Source organism: Ochotona princeps, chromosome 2 (genome assembly GCF_030435755.1).
Source record: "Ochotona princeps isolate mOchPri1 chromosome 2, mOchPri1.hap1, whole genome shotgun sequence".
Lineage (NCBI taxonomy): Eukaryota > Metazoa > Chordata > Mammalia > Lagomorpha > Ochotonidae > Ochotona > Ochotona princeps.
Genome location: NC_080833.1, coordinates 115867396 through 115886776, shown reverse-complemented (window position 1 = coordinate 115886776; position 19381 = coordinate 115867396). Strand labels below are relative to the sequence as shown.

The 19381-nt window shown below is 49.9% G+C and overlaps 1 protein-coding gene across 6 annotated transcripts in view; it reads right to left on the bottom strand.

The window, feature by feature from the left end:
* The window catches only part of C2H1orf226 (chromosome 2 C1orf226 homolog), a 237927-nt gene that overhangs the window by 10563 nt on the left and 207983 nt on the right, over positions 1-19381 (bottom strand). For all 6 annotated transcript variants that reach the window (XM_058660547.1, XM_058660549.1, XM_058660551.1 and 3 more), the window contains 4 exons: positions 14840-15006; positions 13065-13244; positions 6178-6343; positions 4435-4587 (listed from right to left, as the gene is read on the bottom strand). In XM_058660547.1, coding sequence (XP_058516530.1) covers positions 4435-4587; positions 6178-6343; positions 13065-13244; positions 14840-15006 — 666 coding nt within the window. The remainder of the gene's footprint in view (positions 1-4434; positions 4588-6177; positions 6344-13064; positions 13245-14839; positions 15007-19381) is intronic.

Here is a 19381-nt window from a genome sequence, read left to right as displayed (position 1 = left end):
GCTGGATTGTGGAGGTTGTGCATGGTCTTGTCATCGTCTGTGGAAGAATCTGGGAAGGAATCCACTCCCAATTTCATCTCCCATCCTTAGCAAACCCTACTCCCTTCTTCTAGGGTATGTACATCCTAGACATGGAATGCACCAGAAGAGGGAAGGTAATAACAGCCAGGGGGAAGGCCCAGGTGCAAAGCATGTGCCCATGCTGCCTGGCAAAGCTGGTGCTGGGTGTTTTCGCCCTAAAGACAACAGACTCTGCATGTCTTACTTCCCACAGTGACCCACTGCAACCCAGGCATTTTTATCAGCAGAAATAAGCACCTGGCAAACTCTGCCCTCATTAACACAGGTGTAGGTAGGAAAAAACCCAAAACATAAACTAAATCATAAACTGTACCAGGGGTCATGGTTGGGCACCTCTGCTGGGTACTTTTAAAATGTGATCTCATCTACCCTGTCCCCATCTTACAGATTAAAAAATAAAGTTGGGTTCAGTCAGTCAGAAATGAACAGAGGGACCCAGGTTAGGAACTCTGGTTTGAGTTTGACAAAGCATCAGGTCTCAATACAGGTAAAAAGTCCCACCAACAGGAACTGGCATCCCCAAAACAAAGTCTGTTCTGTGAGCCCTTAGCTACTCCCTGCTCGGAGTAGCTAGCACCCCCATCTAGCACCCCCATCCTTCATTTCCACTTCTTGCAGGGAAGCCACATGCCTCAGGTAGGACCTCCCTGCTCAGCTATATGGCAATGATACCTTCCAGGTTGTGTGTGTGTGTGTGTGTGTGTGTGTGTGTGTGTATTCACACGAGCAAATGTTCATGTGCGCAGATTAGAAAATAAAGTCTGTTTGCCTCCAAGTATGGACATTTGTGGAATGGGTTCGCTCAGATATCCTGCCATGTATGCCAGACATTAGTCTGAGAGTGAGAAAGTCTATAATCCTGATGAGCTTAGGTATGTTGTACATACCCCTAAGAGGTACTTTTTCAAGCACTCTACTTACTCTGTCTGAACAGTCATGACGCTTAGAGGGTGGACAGACCTGGGATGGGAAGAGTCTGCAGGTATGGCTCTAGAACCTGGGCTCCCAACCTCAGCACTGATGGCATTTGGATGGGATAACATCTTGCTTTGGGGAACTGTCCTGTGCAAGGGAGGACACTGACCAGTACCTCTGACTTTTCCCTTCTACGTGCCTGTTACATCCATCTTCTGGCTGTGACAACCAAAAAGGTCTCCAGACATTGCCAAATACAACCCCATCCCCTTTCTCCCAGAATCCGATTCTGCAAGGCTGGTCCTTATGAACTGCAACTTCAGGTAGCACCTTCCCTCGGGGAACACAAAGACTGTTCCAAATCCCACGGCCTTGGGACCCAGGTCTCACCAGAGCTGAAGTCGCCTGTCTCGGGAAGTGGGTAGAAGGTGAGGGGGAGAGAAGGAGCAGGTGAAATAGAAGCAGCAAGAAAAGACCATGAGAGAAGCCTTTAGAAATAAGAAAGGTTTATTTAGCAAAAGCCACTAGACTGGTGACAACATCCAGGGATTAAGTGCACTTACATGAACAGAATCTGTTCCCAGAGTTGATCCAACAGAGTTAATGACACAACAGTTTTGGGAAGTAGAGGGTTAGGGAGTAAGGGGGTAGGAAAAAGCAGTCAAGCAAAGAGTTAAATCAAAGGAATGCAACACCAAAACAGGATCAGTTGAGAGAAGTGAGGCTAGGAAGAGGCTTTGCAGATAGCATTGATACAAGCAGGAACGGAAGGAGTATCATTTTCAACCCCAATATACAGTCCTTCTCATGTGGACATATTCTTTTGTCGCTCTGCAACTGTGAAAGCCTCATTTGTCCCAGAGTCTGTGGCACCCGGGGGAAAGCTGGGGCAGCCACCAGCAAGGCGGGGGGCCCCCAGTGTCCACTTGTCTTTCATATGGGGCAGAGTAGAGGATAAAAGAGAAGGCAGCAGAGTTGAGTTAGCAGAGCCAGAAGCAAGGGGGGAGGCCAGGGTGACATCACTGGGAACCGGGTCAGCAATGCTCCTTTCCAGCTTAGCTGATCCTGATGGAGGGTTGGGGGCTGGTGACCTTGCAAGGCTCCTAGACCTGTCCTTAGTTTCCCCAACTCCACGTGCACTATTATGAGTCACACCAAAGAGGTTGCCAGCACACATAAGTGTTCCAGGGAGGGCCTGAGTTCTGGGTAAAGGTTGGCGAGGCAGGCGAGGACCATGGAACAGCCAGAGGGCGAAAGCTGGTGCTGTGTTCCCAGTCAGTGTCACAGATAATGAGTGTATCCCATATTTCACTTCTTTCACAAGCTTTTCAAAGCCACTTCAGAAATGACCTCCCCAACCTATTCCACCACCCCCCCATGCCACCCCACATGCCACACACTACATCCCTTGACCTCTGGCTTTGTCTCCTCAGCTCCTGCTGGGACACTCAAAATCTTAGTGGCCTAAAAGGTTCCAGACTCCAGGGTCTCAACAAGCTGAGCAGGCTCAGGCAAACCAGCTCCGGGGTAATTGTTCCTTCGTGGGTTTGCTTTTCTTGATTCTTGACTCTCTTGCATATTTGGATCTACTTCCAATGCTTCAGCAGACAGAGCCACACCTCTCCAACTAAATGCACATTAGGAGAAGGTCCCCAAACCTATTGCTGATTCTGATTCCCTGAAGTCCCATTTTTCTTCTCACCAGTCACTCTCACAAGCCTGCACACATACTTACCTTCTTCCACATGTACATACACACACTTGCACACATGCACATACCAACCACCTCACCCCTTTTCCACTGGCACTCATGGACCAAGCAGAGCTAATGCAGAGTTGCATTGATTCTCTTGAGTTTGAACTTTCGGGTCTAGAGGAAATCCAACTGTAGCCATAAGGAAAGGGCTGCGCCCTCATTCATATAAAGCTCCAAAGCCAAGGCAGAGTTGAAGAACTCTATCCCGAGGCAACCACAACCTTACTGATTTCCCCTCTGACAATTCCACAGCCTAGGTCTGAGCTGGGAGTTCAGCATTGAGACTTAACTTCCCCTGACAGAAAGCTCTAGCCTATGTCTCAGCCATGGATGGTCTTACAGGAACCAAAGGAGCTTTTCCCCACGGTCCCTGCCAGTCTGCTAGTGAAGTGGGAATCCCTTGGCCAGACCTGGATGGAAACAGATAATAGGATTTGCACATGGTACTTTTGATAGGTGTGCTCAAGGCATGCACCCACAGAGAGGCTGGGGTAGCACAGCTGTGGTCCCTGACATCAGTGGCAGTGATTCTGCAGAGCACACCAAAATCTTGGCTGGCAACCTGCATCCAGGTTATGGTTGTTGTTTCCTTGCCATGAAACCTGACCAGCATGATCTGGTGGAAAAGGGCAGGCCGGTGGGTAAGGCTAGAGGCCCTGCTCTGATGTGCTCAGAGGCAGAGTACTGTATAAAACTTCTGCTGGCATAGCCCCCTGGGCAGGACACGGGGTGTGAGGGGTGGTGGGACAAGGATACTTTCCAGTTTCTGGGTTCCAGGTAGGGCTTCCTGTTTGAAGTGACTGTGGCAGCTGGGCTCCCTTTGAAGCACCGTGCTTACATCCAGTTGGAGAAAATACTTGGATACAATTCTACTGGGTCGGTCACATCCTCATTCCACCTTTGCATGGAAAAGACCAGCCTAGCTTTTGCAGTCCAGGTCCTTGGGCCTCTCCAAGCTCAGCCAGGGCCTAAAGAACTTCCTCTTGGAAGAGTATCCTATATCCAGAACCAAAGTACCTGAGAAGGGATCAATGGCTTCCCTTCAAATGGGGACATGGGGGTTGGGTGAGCAAGGGGGCCGCTGGGCATTTGACGACAGAACAGAAGAGCCTCAAGCCTTATAATGCAGCAGGGAAGGGGGCAGGTCTTCCAGCATCCTGGTGGTCAGAGGAGGGTCCCCCACCTAAAGCCATGGGCTCTGGCAGGCACAGCCCTCAATCCGCTTTAGTCACAAGTAGTGGAGAGGCTGAGTTTCCTCCTGGAATCTAATGTCTTCTGCAGTTTCCCCTCTTAAAACCCTAACCCTTTTCTGAGCCTTAACACTCTCCCAGGCAGGGTGCATCTGCCGGCCATCTCCCTACCCAGGCTGAGCAGCCACACTGGACATCCCCGCACAGTGCGGCCACGCCATCTCCACCTGTTCCTCTCCAGCTCCTACACGGCGATCTCATCATCCAGGCTGTCACCCAACTCCTGCCTCTGCAGGACATTGAGCAGGCGCGGCAGCTCTTCCTGGGACCACGAATCACGCTCCTCGCTGTCGTCCGTGGTGGATTCATACTCTGAGGCGATGCCCGACTCACGGAACTGGAGCAGCTCCAGGCCGCCCAGCACCTGCTGCCCATTCGCTGGCGGGGGGAGGAAGCGGAAGCACTCAAGTTTCACCAAGCAGTCGCGCCTACCTAGGGGGCTGCCAGTCTGTGGTGCCAAGTCGGCCAGGCCCGCGCCGGGAGGTGGCGAGTGCAGGTCCTCTGGCTTTGGGGTGGTGGGGTCGCAGAGCACAGGCAGGGCTCCAGAGCGGAAGGTGATCTCCAGCAAACTGTCCTGGGAGCCCACTGGAGGGAGACAAGAATGGGGAGAGGGTGCTGTCAGGCACTGGCTGTTGGTTTGGAAAGAGACCCTCTTCCCAGGGCACTGCCCCCTGCAAGGGACCATCTCTAGTCAACTCAGTAGTAACTCCTGGGGGTTTTGTGGTTCAGCTAAACAGGGCAAGCCTTCTGGCATGCTCCCTCCTCCTCCTCCCTCTCCATCACAGCACAGCACCCCTGGCTGGAGGGGAGCAGCAGCGACAGGGAGAGCCACTTGATGATTAAGGGAGGACAGGGACATCTTGAGCTGGCTTTGTGGTAGGGAAAAGGTACCAAGGGAAGTCACGGTCAAGGCATGTGGTCCTCTTGGTGCAATCCTGTTGATTAACGTTCACCAGAACCTCATCAGGATTCCAACAAACACAACTCTCGCAATCCACAGGCTCAGTTAGGGGTGAAGCAAGTGGCTGCCAACCCATACCCTTGGGCCAACCTTTAAGCAAAGACCTCAGTTGGGCCCCAGACTTACAGAAGCAAGAATAATGTCTGTGGGCTGGATTTGCTAAGGCACATATTTTCAGAGAGCTCATTGGATAATTTAAGGGACAACTTCTGGAATAACCAGAAAAATTTTTGCAGTTAGGTCTGGGTTTGAATTTTGTCTCTATCCCTGGCTAGTTTTAGAACCTGGTGACTTTAATCTGAGTCTGTTTCCTCATCTGTAAAATGAACAAAACAGCATCCACTACACCTGGGATTGAAGGAATCAAATCCCAGCATTGTTTTGGACATGACAGGATCCGGGGATGTGGTACTGGTCCACAGCCATCACATACTTTGAGTTCAGCTCTCAGGAAGGTATGCAGACATGTACTGTGTCTTCCGCTCCCCTCCCAAGCCCCACCTGGAGGGCTGCATCTCAGGCCTAGGGCCACACATCTGCCCCTTCTCTACAGAGCCGCCCGCCTAGTTACTCTGCAGCCATAGCTACTAAACGCATGTACTGTTGCCAGCTTTTCCTATGTGACAGTGAAGGATTGACAAAGGGTCTTCAAAAACTCCATGGAAAATACGATCAAAAGATAAACTTATTTTAGCATCGAGAATGTCATAGCCCATGCATAGCTTTTTCATCTATAGGGCAGATTCTATGGATTTTTTGAAAACCCCTCCTTTGGCATGGGAAGAATCACCTACTGCACAGTTGGAGGTGTCTCACACAACTCACAGAGAACATGACACTCCATGGGTGCTTACTGCATTTTGACAGAAACAAGTTTCTCTGAGAAAGAATTGGGCTGCCTTAGGCTATAGGGTGCCCGAGCTCCCTTCCAATCCAGGCTGGGTGAGCATACAGCAGTTTCAGACCAGGATTTCTTAGGCCAATTCTGATCGCTGAATTAGAAGACAGCCAAGGAGGCCCTGGCTCTGCTACTTTGTAATTCAAGCAGTGCACACACAGAACTGATAAAGCTGCCTCTGTGTGTGTGTGTGTTTGCTGGAATACAGGACAAGGTCAAGGTTTCATGAAGCATCACCAAAAGCCCTAGGGAAACAGTATGTGCTGTCCAGAGTTCCCACAGGAGGAGGCAAGGGCTGGGCAGGGTGCTGGCTTACTGGCATTCTGTCCTGACAGCTTCAGCTCCAGCTCCTGCACCTGCTTCACCAGCAGGGAGATGTGCTGGAGCATGTCCTTATTCTGCAGCAGGAGCTGGTGCACGCGGGCCTGGGCCTCTAGTCGTGCCGCTGCCTCAGCAGCCAACTGGTCCTTCAGCAGGTGAACCTGCAGGGAGGAGGAGAGGCAGAAGGCAGGACAGAGAGAAGAGAAGGGGGTGTGAATGCAAATGGGAGTCATGGTGGGCAGTCAGCATCAGGGACGTCCTCCATGTTCAATTCCAAAAGAAGCAGCCCTTTTGAGCAAAATGGGCATCTGGGCTTGTTGTGCGGGAGAGGAACAACCCAAAAGACACTGGGCCACTGTGTGTTCTAAGGGAAGACCATGACAAGTCATACCAAGTGCCAGGAAAGTGCCACCCTCTTCCCAAAGTCCCTCCCTCCCACTGTCCCCTCATCCATATCCCTGCTGGGAGAACCCCTCCAGCACCTGGCAGAGCACCACCAGGCTGACAGACGAGGTGTCCTTTTCTGACCTTTGATAAACAAAAACAAGCCTGGCTAAATATACTGACTCACTAGTTAGGAACGGTGTCACAGCAAACTTCCATAGACTCTGTTCTCCGTTCCAGGCCAAAATACACTGAGAGATCATTAGCAGCATGCATAACATTTTTATATTAGGAAAGGAGGCTATCATGAAATCAGCCCTGTCAGCTTCTTTCCCCAGGCCTCTGTGTCTTCCTGAGGCCGATACCCAGGGCCATGATCATCCCTGATGGGGGTCAAACACTTGATCAACTCCTAACAGGGACTCCACTCATAACCCCACAAGGGCTGAGGGTCACATGTGTGGCAGTACCACACTGATTTATACCTTCCAGGGGAGGGTAACTGGAAATGGCACCCTCCACATGCTTGTGCCCGGAGTATCTCAAGTGTGATCTTGGTGTGGAAGTAAAATCCAATGGGAGGACCCGGTGGGGGGGTGCAGTTACACTACGACTCTGACCTCAAGAAACAGTCACAGACCACCAGCCTTGTTGACACAGGTATGGCTTGGTGTTCAAACATAGGAGTCTCTGGGGGAGGGTCTCAGGTGGTCCCTGAAGAAGGGACACTCATACCTGTGGCCACCTAGACCAAGGAAGCTTATGGAAAGAGGGCATCCTTCAGTGAAAAAGATGGTCCGGACAAAGGTACAGAGTCAGGCTGACTCCGGTGTGATGTACCTCGAGCAGAAAGAAGGGCAGCCGGGGGCATGAGCTGCTGCTTATGCTCAGAAAACAAACACTCCGGATTTCTGCAAAGTAGATTTTACCCTGGACCACATGCACCTCATGGCCTAGTGTGACCAAGGGACCTGCCAGGAAAGTGTCTGCTCCTCCAAAGGCCAGCATGCAGAATGACACTCCTGGAAAGGGCATCTGCTTCCCTCTGCCCACATCTGAGGACTTGACCTTGCTGTTGGCTCTAAGTGGAGCCACTAATGAGATTAGCTGCCGCTTTGCATCAGTGGCTCCCCAGGGTCGGATCCATCCTTCTCTCAGGGGAATGGTGTCTGAGTAAAGTGAAGGACATGTGCTCCCCCAAAAGCATGGCGGGGACAGACTGATCCCGTCAAGATGTCTACCTCCCCTTTTGCCTCATAAAGGAGTCTTCACGCAAAACAGAAACACCGTGCACAGATATTAAAAATCTTTTGCATTAAAAAAGCATCTTTTAATCCCATTTTTTCTATGAACTGTTTGAAGTCCTCTCATATAAATTGAGGCAATACCTGGACAAAGGGTACAAACAGGGGAAGAAGTAGCCATGAATGTAGTCTGCATGGCTTGGAGACTAAGACACAGGGAAATTCCACCTGATGGTCCCACAGTTCCTACTGGTTCTGAGAAATGGAACAGCTGTGGTGGGAAGATCCCAGACATGGCCTTCCAAAGGACCAACTTTACTTTCCACATGTGTTACTAAGTAACTAAGGGTTTCACTGAAAGGGATCTACTGAGCCGGCTGAATTCCTTAGTCATTTTCTAGTTTCTTTGGAACCAAACAGACATGCCAGGCGGAATTACACAAAGTGCTCCAGTGGATGTAGACAGAGAAAGGAGGGAATTCTACTCACTGCTAACTGGCACCTATGGAGGGCTCTGCATACCTGCTCTGTTACTTGCATCCCATCCTGAGCATCCCAGCAGAACAGGACATTTGAAAGCACCAGACCAGGTACTGGAACTATAGACTCTCTTGGTTATTCTCTAGGCAAATGAGGGTAATTCATTCTTCTCTGGATCTGTCCTCTGACAGGGGTGGTAGCTCAGTGGACACAGAGATCAGTATTACGGGTCATTTGCTAAAGGCTTCTTCTTAAAAAAAAAAAAAAAAAAAAAGCCCCAGTTCCCATTGTCAAGTTGAAAATTAGGATTGAAGGCCAAGGAATGAGGCAGGAGGGGAAAAACTCAGAAGCTTCCCTGGGCAGGCATGCAGGTTGCCTTGGTGGAGTAACCTCACTACCTAAAAGATGACCCTTGAATCGAATGTTGCCATTTTCAATCCACCGGGCTAGGCATCAGGAGGAACAGCCCTGCGTTTGAGCATGTCCAGTACAAGGTCAAGTAAGAATGTCCCCTCTGCAAACAGCATTATAGCACTGCAGGTATTTTCCAACCCTGTGGATGTGGAAGCACAAGCTGTTGCTGTTGCCTTCAAGGCAGCACTAATGAGCCCTTCTGTTCCTGCAGCTGTCAGAAGTGACACCAGATGTTAAGGCTCACACTTCACAATCATCCTATTGCAGAAGAACTCGAACCAGGCCAGGCTGAAACAAAACAGCCTGCACTCGTTTTAACTTGGAGGCCAAGCGTTTGAGCCAACTTGGACTTGAAGCACTGGCATGTTAGTTCCACCCTGATTTGGGCGGCATGGCACTGAGGCCTCTGTGCCTTGTTCTGTGTCATACAACAACAGCAAGCTGTACCACTACCTCCTGAGCAGAGGGCATGTCTGTTTGCATGCTGCACACTTTTCTTTCAAACAACTGAACACCTTTTTCTGGGAGGGAAGAGGTGAGTCTCTCTTTTTCAGAGCTGGGCTATCTTTGATAAGGACTGTTGCAGTGACAGATGAAGTCAGGGTTGTGGTGCATGGCGATGCAGCACCAAGGCCATGGTCAGAATGCTGGCACTCAGATGCCCAGCTCCGTGTCCTGATCACAGCACCACACCTTAAGTTCAGCACCTTCCGGCACTCCGCCACATCCCGATACACTGATGCCCACCTCCACCCACCCAGCAGCACCAGACCATTGACCCACTGGCCCTCCAGCCTACTTGCCTGGACTCCAGCTCCTCCATCAGAAGTAGGGGCAGGGCCAGGCTGAAGTTAGGGAGCAGCAGGCACATGGAAATGGCAGTGGAGAGAACCACAGCGATTTGCGCCCCCACACACATGGGACACACAAGCAGAGGCAGGAGGTGCTATCTCAGCATGCATGAGGCAGGGCCTTGGGCAATGCACACCTTGGTGCTGGGGACTGGGAGAAGCCACAAGGACAGAGGCTAAATCCAGGACCTGGGGGTTGGGGATGCAGAGCACGTTAGCGCCATTCCTCTAACTACAGCACACACAATTGCGAAGCATAAATTACAAATTACTTGCTCCTGAACAAGTGGATGTGACAGTAGGTAGGGAGAAACCTTTAAATAGCAATACTGATTACACTAACATTTTCCCCTTGAGCAGGGCCATTCACTGGAAAACTGTGAAGGGATATGTCCTACACAGCTGTTGCCAGTCAACCAGAGTGCCCACATCAATTAGGGAGCCTCAAGGGCCCAGTCCTCGGCCATGCAGGTGCCAGTCACACTCCAGCCTGGGTTTAAGGCTTGGCTATCCTCTCATTCACTGCCTTGAATCTCAAGGTCATCTGAAAGCAGAAAGCCTGTGCAGCCAGGCAAGCTTCATGCCGGGTCAGGGGAGTGCTCCGAGGGACTTGGGTATCCATTACTTACACACTAAATTTACCCAGGAGGTACTTAAGAGTTGGGAGGACCTTTGCCCAGATACTCAGAAGGGCAGGGAAGACCCCTCACCTAGGTGGACCTCTTCCATCTAGGGTGAGGCTAAGAGAACTCATGCGGACTTGGACCAGTTCAGAACACTGTGCAGCCGACTAAGCCTGATCCCAATGGCAACAGGAAACCAGATCAGCTTATGAGAGTAAACGTAGAGGAAGGACATAAATAATGCAACAGGTGATCCCAAGAGGATACTCGTTGGCAAGAAACCATGTCTTTATCCTTAGACTTTAATCCAGGAGCAGCACAAGAAGACCTGGACACTCACTGAGAAAAGGCAACCGTGTATTCACCTGAGATGCTGGGGTTACAGTTTTACTCATTGGGATTCTGGAGACTGTTGGCATTTTAATGAAGACAGAAACCTCCCAGTTTGATGGCAACAGAATCTGAACAGAGCAAGGCTGAGGTCAGTTCTACCTGTGCAGAGAAAAACCAAGCATGCTTTATTTGGTCTGTTTTTCTACAAGACCAGGGAGCCCAAGCCAGTTGGAAACAACAATGCAATGTGCAAGGAGAAGGAAGTGATCACAGACTGACAAGTGTGGATGGAAGACGGGGGTGGGAAAGTATGTTCAAGGAGCAATCAGGTGACCCAAAGTCTCTGAAAGTCTTTGATTCTGTGCAATCTCATCTCACCACATAGATGCAAAGAGCAGCCATTTCTCCTTTTATTGCTGCCCCCGAGTCAGGCGCAGCACCTTCTACTCAACAGATTCCAGCGACTAGAGCAGGGAGCCTCTTAGGACCACCACAGTGTGTCCCCTTCTTGCAGCCACTGTCTTTTAGGTTCGGGGTGTTAACAGGGATGCCTTACTCTGTACTGGAGAATCACTCACTCCAAAAGTCGCATTTTGAATGTGATAGACTAAGGGAAAGGTCTTGTTGCTTGGGAGACCGAGTGCTTCCTTCAATGCCACCACACTCTGGCGTGCCCTAAAACATTCTGCCAAGAGTTTCTCTTGAAGACTTAGCAGAGACGTGGAATTTAAATGTCTGACAATATAACATCATGAATAGGCATAAAGATTATGCTCTGATAAATAATAATTATTGGTCATTGATATGCTGAAAAAAGAAAATGTATTCTAAGAGGAGGATGGATTTGTATGCGGGAAAGTTTTGCAAATGCAAGTCAGAATGGACCCTGTGTGGAGTGCTTGGCTTTGTGCTCCCGTCAGCCATCACGCCAGGGAGAAGGGGATTCTTGGTCTGCCATATCGCCATTAGCCACAGGAGACAAATTCTTTTATTTGACAAAGAATGATCTCCAAATGTAAGAGGTCATTAATGCAGTTCATCCTCTCTGGCTGTTACGGGACACCTGCAAATCTGATTAGTCCCACCACTCAGCCTTTGGTTTTATGGCTAGAATTTCAGAAAGAGCTCCGATAACTTGGGAACAGCACCCCACTAAGTCTGCTCTCCCCAAACCTGAATGTGGGGATCATCTACAAGGCTGGTGCCCAGATCCATGGAAAGAAACTGCTGTTCACAAGACCTTTCAAATCAAGTCAAAGCAGATGCTGTTAGGACTAGGTCAAGGTACCCCTAGAGGAAAGATGGCCTTAACTGGGCAAGTCACTCCACCCAAGAGCCAGGAAAAGAATGCACAGATGATACAATGCAGGGTCAGTAGACAGTCCCTGGAGAAGCTGGCTTCCCCACCACATAGACGGTCCCCGGAGAAGCTGGCTTCCCCACCACATAGATGGTCCCTGGAGAAGTTGGCTTCCCCACCACATAGATGGTCCCTGGAGAAGTTGGCTTCCCTACCACATAGACGGTCCCTGGAGAAGTTGGCTTCCCCACCACATAAATGGTCTCTGGAGAAGTTGGCTTCCCCACCATTCTAAAACAAGGGAAATCCAGGCAATCAGTCTGCACAAGCAGATGCACACACAGATCTTTCCAGACCTCTCACTGACTGTGACTTTTTATCTTCATTGACTCATGCAGGCCATGACCCTGACTCCGACTCCGACTCAAGATGGTAGGGCAAGCAGCCTCTGCTAGAGGAGAAGCTCAGGCTCGAAAGATCCAAGAAGATATAGACTCTCATGCTCTCCACAGAGAGCAAGTGGGGACAAGGCTTGCTGAAAGAAGCAAGGAAGGCCCTCCCACCCCTGACATACAAAGTGGTGGCAGTCCAGCCATCCTCCATGGTGCAGGCAACACCTCAGCCCTGAGATCTCAGCCAATCCCTCTCCTTACAGCTCAACTAGTATATCTAAATTCCTGTAAGTTAAATCTCAGCATAATGAATTCCAAGGTCAATATTGTATAAACTACTGCCTGGAATAAATCGATCATTAGTGGAGACTTGGAAACCTGTTATGGACAAGCAAGTTGGGATACCAGGGCAGTGATCTCTACCAGTGTATTTGACACAAATTCATACTTGAAGATGTTTTAAGAGTGGCATCCCAAATCGCATTTGTCCTGGCTCCCAGGGTTTCTCCCTCCTAACCCCAAACACCATGAGAAAAAGATGGGAAAGGAAGGGTGGGATCATGTGCATTTTTCCTTGCTAAGTTCAAGTCATTATCCAACAATATCCAGCCAAGCCAGCCAAGCCCAACTCACAGCAAGGGATACATGGGAAATAAAAAAAAAAATTTTTTTTCCATTTCAACTGCATCCTTCATTTCTCCCCCTCCCCCTCCCCTATTCCCTGACAAGCAATGACCCAACAGCATGAGCGATTCCTTACGGCTCCCTAGGTGTTAAACCTGCCCTGAGCCCCTTGCCAGGGAAGGCGCATCAAGCCCATGAGAGTGGAGCCTGCGAAGTAGGGAGGAGGCTGAGGAGAACCTGGGCCACAGCCACTTGCGTCTGCTGCTGCTGCTGCTGGAGGAGCTGCTGGAGGAGCTGCATTTGGTGATGGGTGGACAGCGGTGTCCCTGCACCCAGGCCTGGGGGCTTGGAGGAAGCAGAGGGGAGTAGCATCCGAGGCGATGCTGTCAGAGTGGGCTCCTGGGGCTGGGGTGACGCCTGAAAGAGAAGACAGGGCATGTCACAGAGGAGGAGTCGCCGTGAAAGACCTAATTCTCTTTGCCATAGACCTGGTGCGTGCGTGTTCAGTGCTCCCCTACCCCCACTGCCACTCACACATGGTCAAATGGCCCACCCACAACTTGCACACCACAAATGCTGCATCTGCCATGGTAATATGAATGGGATGCCAGGGAGGAAGCTGTGTAACTGCTCAGGCAGGTGCCACGTGGCAAGAAAAGGCTCATTTCAACTTTTCCTTGACTGCAACGGGATGGGAGACAAACAGCTGAGCCTGACCCATGTCTTGCTCATCGCTTCCCATTACATTCTACCATTGAGTAACCTGAGGTTGTAGACTTGGAGTCTCTCTATAGCTGATCATCCCTTCATGATGAGACCAGGAAAGAAGCAGCTTTAATCTTTCCCACTGCCATGTTCTTAGGGATTCCCTCCTCCAGGACCTGAGATGTTTCTTCTGATTCAGGCGCTGCAGGAAGAGCCGAGGAGGGAGGCTGCCTCCAGCCATGCACTGCCTCCCCTCCAGGGAGAAGCTCCAGGAAAGGCAGCTGAGAAAGCAACACAGCCATCTGGAGAGGGGGCGCTCTGCAGACAGAAGTTCTTGTCCCATCCCTGCCTTCCTTTTTCATGTCAGATGTTTCCTAACATAGCAATGGGTACACACAGAATTCAAGGGCAGGAAAAGACATTTTGTCTCTGGAAGTGCTGCTCATCCATTTTCCAGCAGGCAAGAAGGAGGCATGAGCAACAGAGGGCAGTTGCTGCCTGTCGAAGACAAAACGGACCAGCAGTGAAAATGATGGCTGGACAGCCAGGCAATGCACTGTCCTCTCCACTCCGGAGTAGGCAGAATTCTCCTTCTGATGACTGAACCTGCCTATCTGAGGTAGGCAGATGTGCACGGAGGAGGAGAAGCATCTGTGACAGAGGGAACGGCCTGGAAATCTAAGAATGCAGCCAGTGCCAGCCACTTTGCTTCCTTCTGGATTTTGTTTTGAATTTAGCTTTGCCTTCTGGAACTTCGTCTCAAGGATTTGTTTGTTTGTTTTGTTTTGGTTTCCACCTTGATCACATCAGGAGCCTCTTGGCAACTTGGTCGTATCATCTGTTACACCTCAGGCTGCTGGTGATGAATATGTTTCCAACCTCCAGTGGGTCGAGTTTCAGACCCAACGGTCCAGCCATACACAAGTACCAAGGCTCAGGAAATCCTTACCGTAGGCAGGGGAGGCCCACACTGCCTTGATTCATTAGTGAAGCCCAGTGATCATTTGGAGAGGGAGAGTACCAGGATGCGTGCGTAGTCTTGCACAAACACTTGGCAGAGATGGGATGCTGGGAAGGGTGAAGGGTGACAGAGAAAGGAAGGGGATCAAACACAGGTGGGGTCGTGGAAGGGGTGAGGCAAGTCGGACACAAATTCAGGAACATGCTGCTTTGTAGCACCATCGAGACACCTGAAAGGCTATGAGACCTGCTCCAGCACCACCACTAGCCCGTGGGGCACCTCACTCGGAAGCTAATCCAGCAGCGACACAGCTTGCAGATCACACAATCAGCCCCCTCCTTCTTACCTTGGAGTCTGTATGGGAGCCACTTTCCTTCCCTACAGCATCCAGATCGGTCACACCTCGACTGAAATCCAAGATATCACTCCCTGGGAGTGGCACTTCCACAGCATCGATGTCTGTCTCCTCTGCAGTAGCTGTGGAGGCTCTCTCAGCCCCGGCGAGCTGACGGCCTGCAAGGATGAGAGAGGAGCAGGAAGGAAATGGTGATACCACTTTTTCAAAACAAGCTCACAATTACACAAAGTCCAGGGTACACTGTCCGGACACTGTCATCTATGCTTCCCCTCAAGGGCATTAAAGCATGTTCTCAACTTAGTAAGAGATACTCTATATCTCTTTATAGTCCAGAAACCAAAGAACACTCCATCAAGCTTAGGTGTGACCGCTCTGTTAGGCGGGCCTATCTGTGGATGGAGGATGGGAAATGGAATAGGTCAAGAGAAAGAGCCCTGTTTGTGTAGCTGAGATGTAGAGACCTGTCCCAGCTAGGTCCCCAAGAAGCTGTTGGATCCCCAAGAAGTAAATCAGACCCTGAGCCCCAATTTCTTCAGTTAGAAGATGAGATAGAAGGACAGAGTTCCAAGACTGAGCTTTGATCCCCATCAGCCTCCTAGCCTCAAAGCCTAACTGGGCTCCTCCCACCAGATCCAGGAAGAGGCCAATGGGGAATCGGAAAGGGGCCCCAACGACTGTTTTTAAAAACCTTCCACATGAAGTTTTTCTAGTTCCCACTTTGGTGTTTCTACTAGAAACAGTACCCATGCCTTCAGTCACATGCACCATATTCAATATAAAGGCATGAACATTCTATCATTTCTTATTTTTCTTTGGTTCTTGTTCCTCTCTGTTTCTTGGGCTACATGAAAACATTTGACAATGCACAGGCATTTCACAGGAAATATTTCCTTGCTGTATCTTGGCAATTAGACACATTACTGTGGCCTTAACATTTCTTAAGGGTTTTCCAAGACTAGCACCACTTGTGAAATGCAGCAGTCTAGTACAAGCAAGAAAGGAGGGAGCCAAGACCGCACTCCTGAAGCCAAGCCAGGCAGTCAGAGGAAATGGCTGCAAGACGTTTTCCCATGTTAGTCTACACGAGTCTTCTGGAGAAGTTCCACAGCATGCTTGCTTTTCCTGCTGGCTGCTCCAGGGATGGAGGAGACAGTCCCATTGAGCGTTTCAAAGGTGGTTAATAAAAAGACTGGTCCTGATGGTGGCCTGGTGGGGCAATGTTTCCAAGCCTTGGTGAACCAGCAGGCAGGGAGTGTAGGAAACAGACTGGACCTTGATAACTTCGGGTTTAGCCTGAGACACAGTGCAGACCACTAAACAGCCAGAGCATGGTGCTGGGAACTAAACACTGGGTTCTCCCCATGCCTATCCAGGGACAAACAGTGAGTGAAATGCTGTGTGTTTGAGAAGCAGAGCATTTCATGAACCACTAAGAGGCTACATCATTCCTGCAGCTCCTGCGGCACTCAAAGTGCTTATGTCTCTGGACATGTCACACATGCTGCTGAACAAGCCCAGCCTCTACTTTCCCTTCTCGACTTAGGGCCAGGACCAGGTCTCACGTACCTGTTTCCTAGGGATCTGGCAGAGGGATGATATTCAATACAGACCTAACAGGTAGCAAGTACAAGAAGGGCTGTCTTCCCATGTCCCCATCCCTGGAGGGCCTTACAATGAGGACTGAGCAGGCCTGGACACACAGGATAGGATGTATCCCTACCAGAAGCCTGGGTGGGATCAAAGAATGCCTGTGGCTCTAGCCCTGTTTCTGCAGCAGTCTTAGAAGCACACACTGTTCAGCCATTCTTCTTGTTCTAATGTGGTTCCCTAATAAAAGCCGCAGTAACTCAGTGCAAACCACAGAGCTGCTTTCTTGAGGCCCCGTGGTGTCCAGACAACCACATTTGGAGTCTTGTCTTGACCTTCATATGATTCATTGGAACAGATTAGTAGAGCAACATATGCATTCAAACTGGGAAGGGTACATCTGAGGTAGACTGGAACAACATGCTTGATGCAGGGCCCTAAGTACTGCGTGTGTACCTGTTAGCACATCGGATAAAACCTGAGGAGGGACCTGCAGCAAATGACCCTTTTAGGTCCTATCAGGAGAGGGAGGAAATCTGATACCTGCAATTGTCCTGAAACTGAGAAGTCCAAGGGATAAGACATGGTATGATTTCCAATACACAAGAAATAAGGAAAATATGGGGTGTTGTAGCTTTCAATCTGTAACAGAGTGAAGGCCAAGACTATGTCAACAGACAGCACTGCTTTCTGAATTGCTTCCTCAAAATATTTCTACCTGGGCCCGGTGTGGTAGCCCAGTAGTTAAAGTCCTCACCTTGCACGTGGTAGGATCACATATGGGCACTGGTTCATGTCCCAGCTGCTGCAATTCCCACCCAGCTCCCTCTCTGTAGCCTAGGAAAGAAGTAGAGGATGGTCCAAAGCCTTGGGACCCTGCACTTGCGTGTGAGACCCAGAAGAAGGTACTGGCTCCTGGCTTTGGATTGGCTCAGCTCCAACTGTTGCAGCCACTTGGGAGTGAACCAGCAGATGGAAGATCTTTCTTCTGTGTCTTTCCTTCTCTCTGTATAATCTTTAAAAAAAATTCTAGCCTGACATGTTTAATAGAAACTAGAAGTCACTACCCATATGCTCACTTCATTCTTTTATTCAATAACCATTTTTTAAGCACCTTACATATGACAGAGACATATACATGAAGACAAAGAAGCTTCTTCAGGAAGCGTCCTGCCTGATGCAGAGGACAGACATGAACTTCAGCTGTACCCTGGATCCTAAGTGTCATCCATGAGGTGGCCAGCCAAAGTGTGGGACAACAGAAGAGGACAACCAACCAGGCAGAGGTGGAAGAAGCCCGTGTACAGAAGAAAAACACACCTGGAGGAAAACTGGCTCATGTAGGAGAGGAAGTAGTGCAGGGGAGAGTGGTACAGGGGAGGGAGTGCTGCAGGGGATCAGGGGAGCACCATGGAAGGCAGAGGGCAAGGCAGGTGCAAGGACAAAGAGGTGCGGAGATGGCAAGCATGTCAGGGGCACCACATGGGGCTCTGCAGTGAGGGATCTCAGAAGAGCAGAGAGCGAATGCAGGTGGTACCAGAAGAGTTTCTAACTACAGTGTCACCCTGGAGGGATTGTGGAGCCTCGATCCAGAGCGGATAAGACAAAGCAATATTAGAGGTGAGAAACATGGGGCTTATGCTAACGGACTGGTAATATTAAAGGAAAGAGGGGACAGACATGAAAGAGCTCCAAGGAACAGAAATCACAGGACTTGCTTGCTCTGTGTTTATAGTAGAGGACGGCAGGCAGGGCTCTGGGAATGATTCATCTAAAAATTCTTGAGTTAGGTGACTTACTGTCATCCTACAGGGAGACTTCAGGAGGGGCAGAATTGTGGTCAAGAGGATGTGTTTAGCTAAAGCTATTAACACTCCAAGTCTGTATGACATCTGAGTGGAGATATCCATTAGGCTGTGGGCATGACACCCAAGCCCAATTCATTAAAGCCCCAACTCGCATTCATTCATTCATTCATTCTTTCTTTCTTTCTCTTTCTCCCCTTCCCTCCCTTCTCCTTTCTGCTGTCCAAGAGACATGTCTACTATTTAATCCTCCCAGTCCGTTGCATGTGGTCTCAGTAGCCCAGACAGGCTAATAATACAGCACATGAATGGATGGTTCAGCAAAAGGTCTGGCCAGCAGATTAACCTCAGTTAAAATCAGGGGAAGTTAGAAAAGAACACCAGGGACCAAGTCCAGGAGGAATTACATCACTCACAGGGTGGGTAGAAAGGAAGCTGTGACAGATGTGGAGGGGCAGCTCTCAGACAAAATAAGGCAAGTGTGGGAATGAGGGTGGAGGGCTGCAGGGCTGCAGAAAGTGAGTGCTTCATTGCCAACCAAGGCTGGTCCCTTAGTGACCTTGACTGCTAGCTTAAGGAAGGGTTGGCAAGGCAATGGCTGCTAGACTGCATGGCAGAAGTGGTGGGAAACTGGGCCCGGCGGCGTGTCCTAGCGGCTAAAGTTCTCGCCTTGAACGCACCCGGATCCCATATGGGCGCAGGTTCTAATCCCGGCAGCTCCACTTCCCATCCAGTTCCCTGCTTGTGGCCTGGGAAAGCAGTCAAGGACGGCCCAAAGCTTTGGAACTTTGCACCAATATGGGAGACCTGGAAGAAGTTCCTGGATCCTGGCTTCAGATCGGCTCAGCTCTGGCCATTGCATCTGCTTGGGGAGTGAATCATCAGATGGAAGATCTTTCTGTCTCTCCTCCTCTCTGTATATTTGACTTTCCAATAAAAATAAAATAAATCTTAAAAAAGAAGTGGTGGGAAAGTAAGGAAGTAGACAATGAGTGCTGGCAAGTCTATGAAGGAAAGGAGAGACGGGGTTATCAGCTAGGGGAAGACACAAGGATGAGGATGAGTTGATTTCGCATTCTTTTAGATGGGAAAATTCTTTTTATTGATTACATTTCATTTTGTGACACAGTTTCATGGG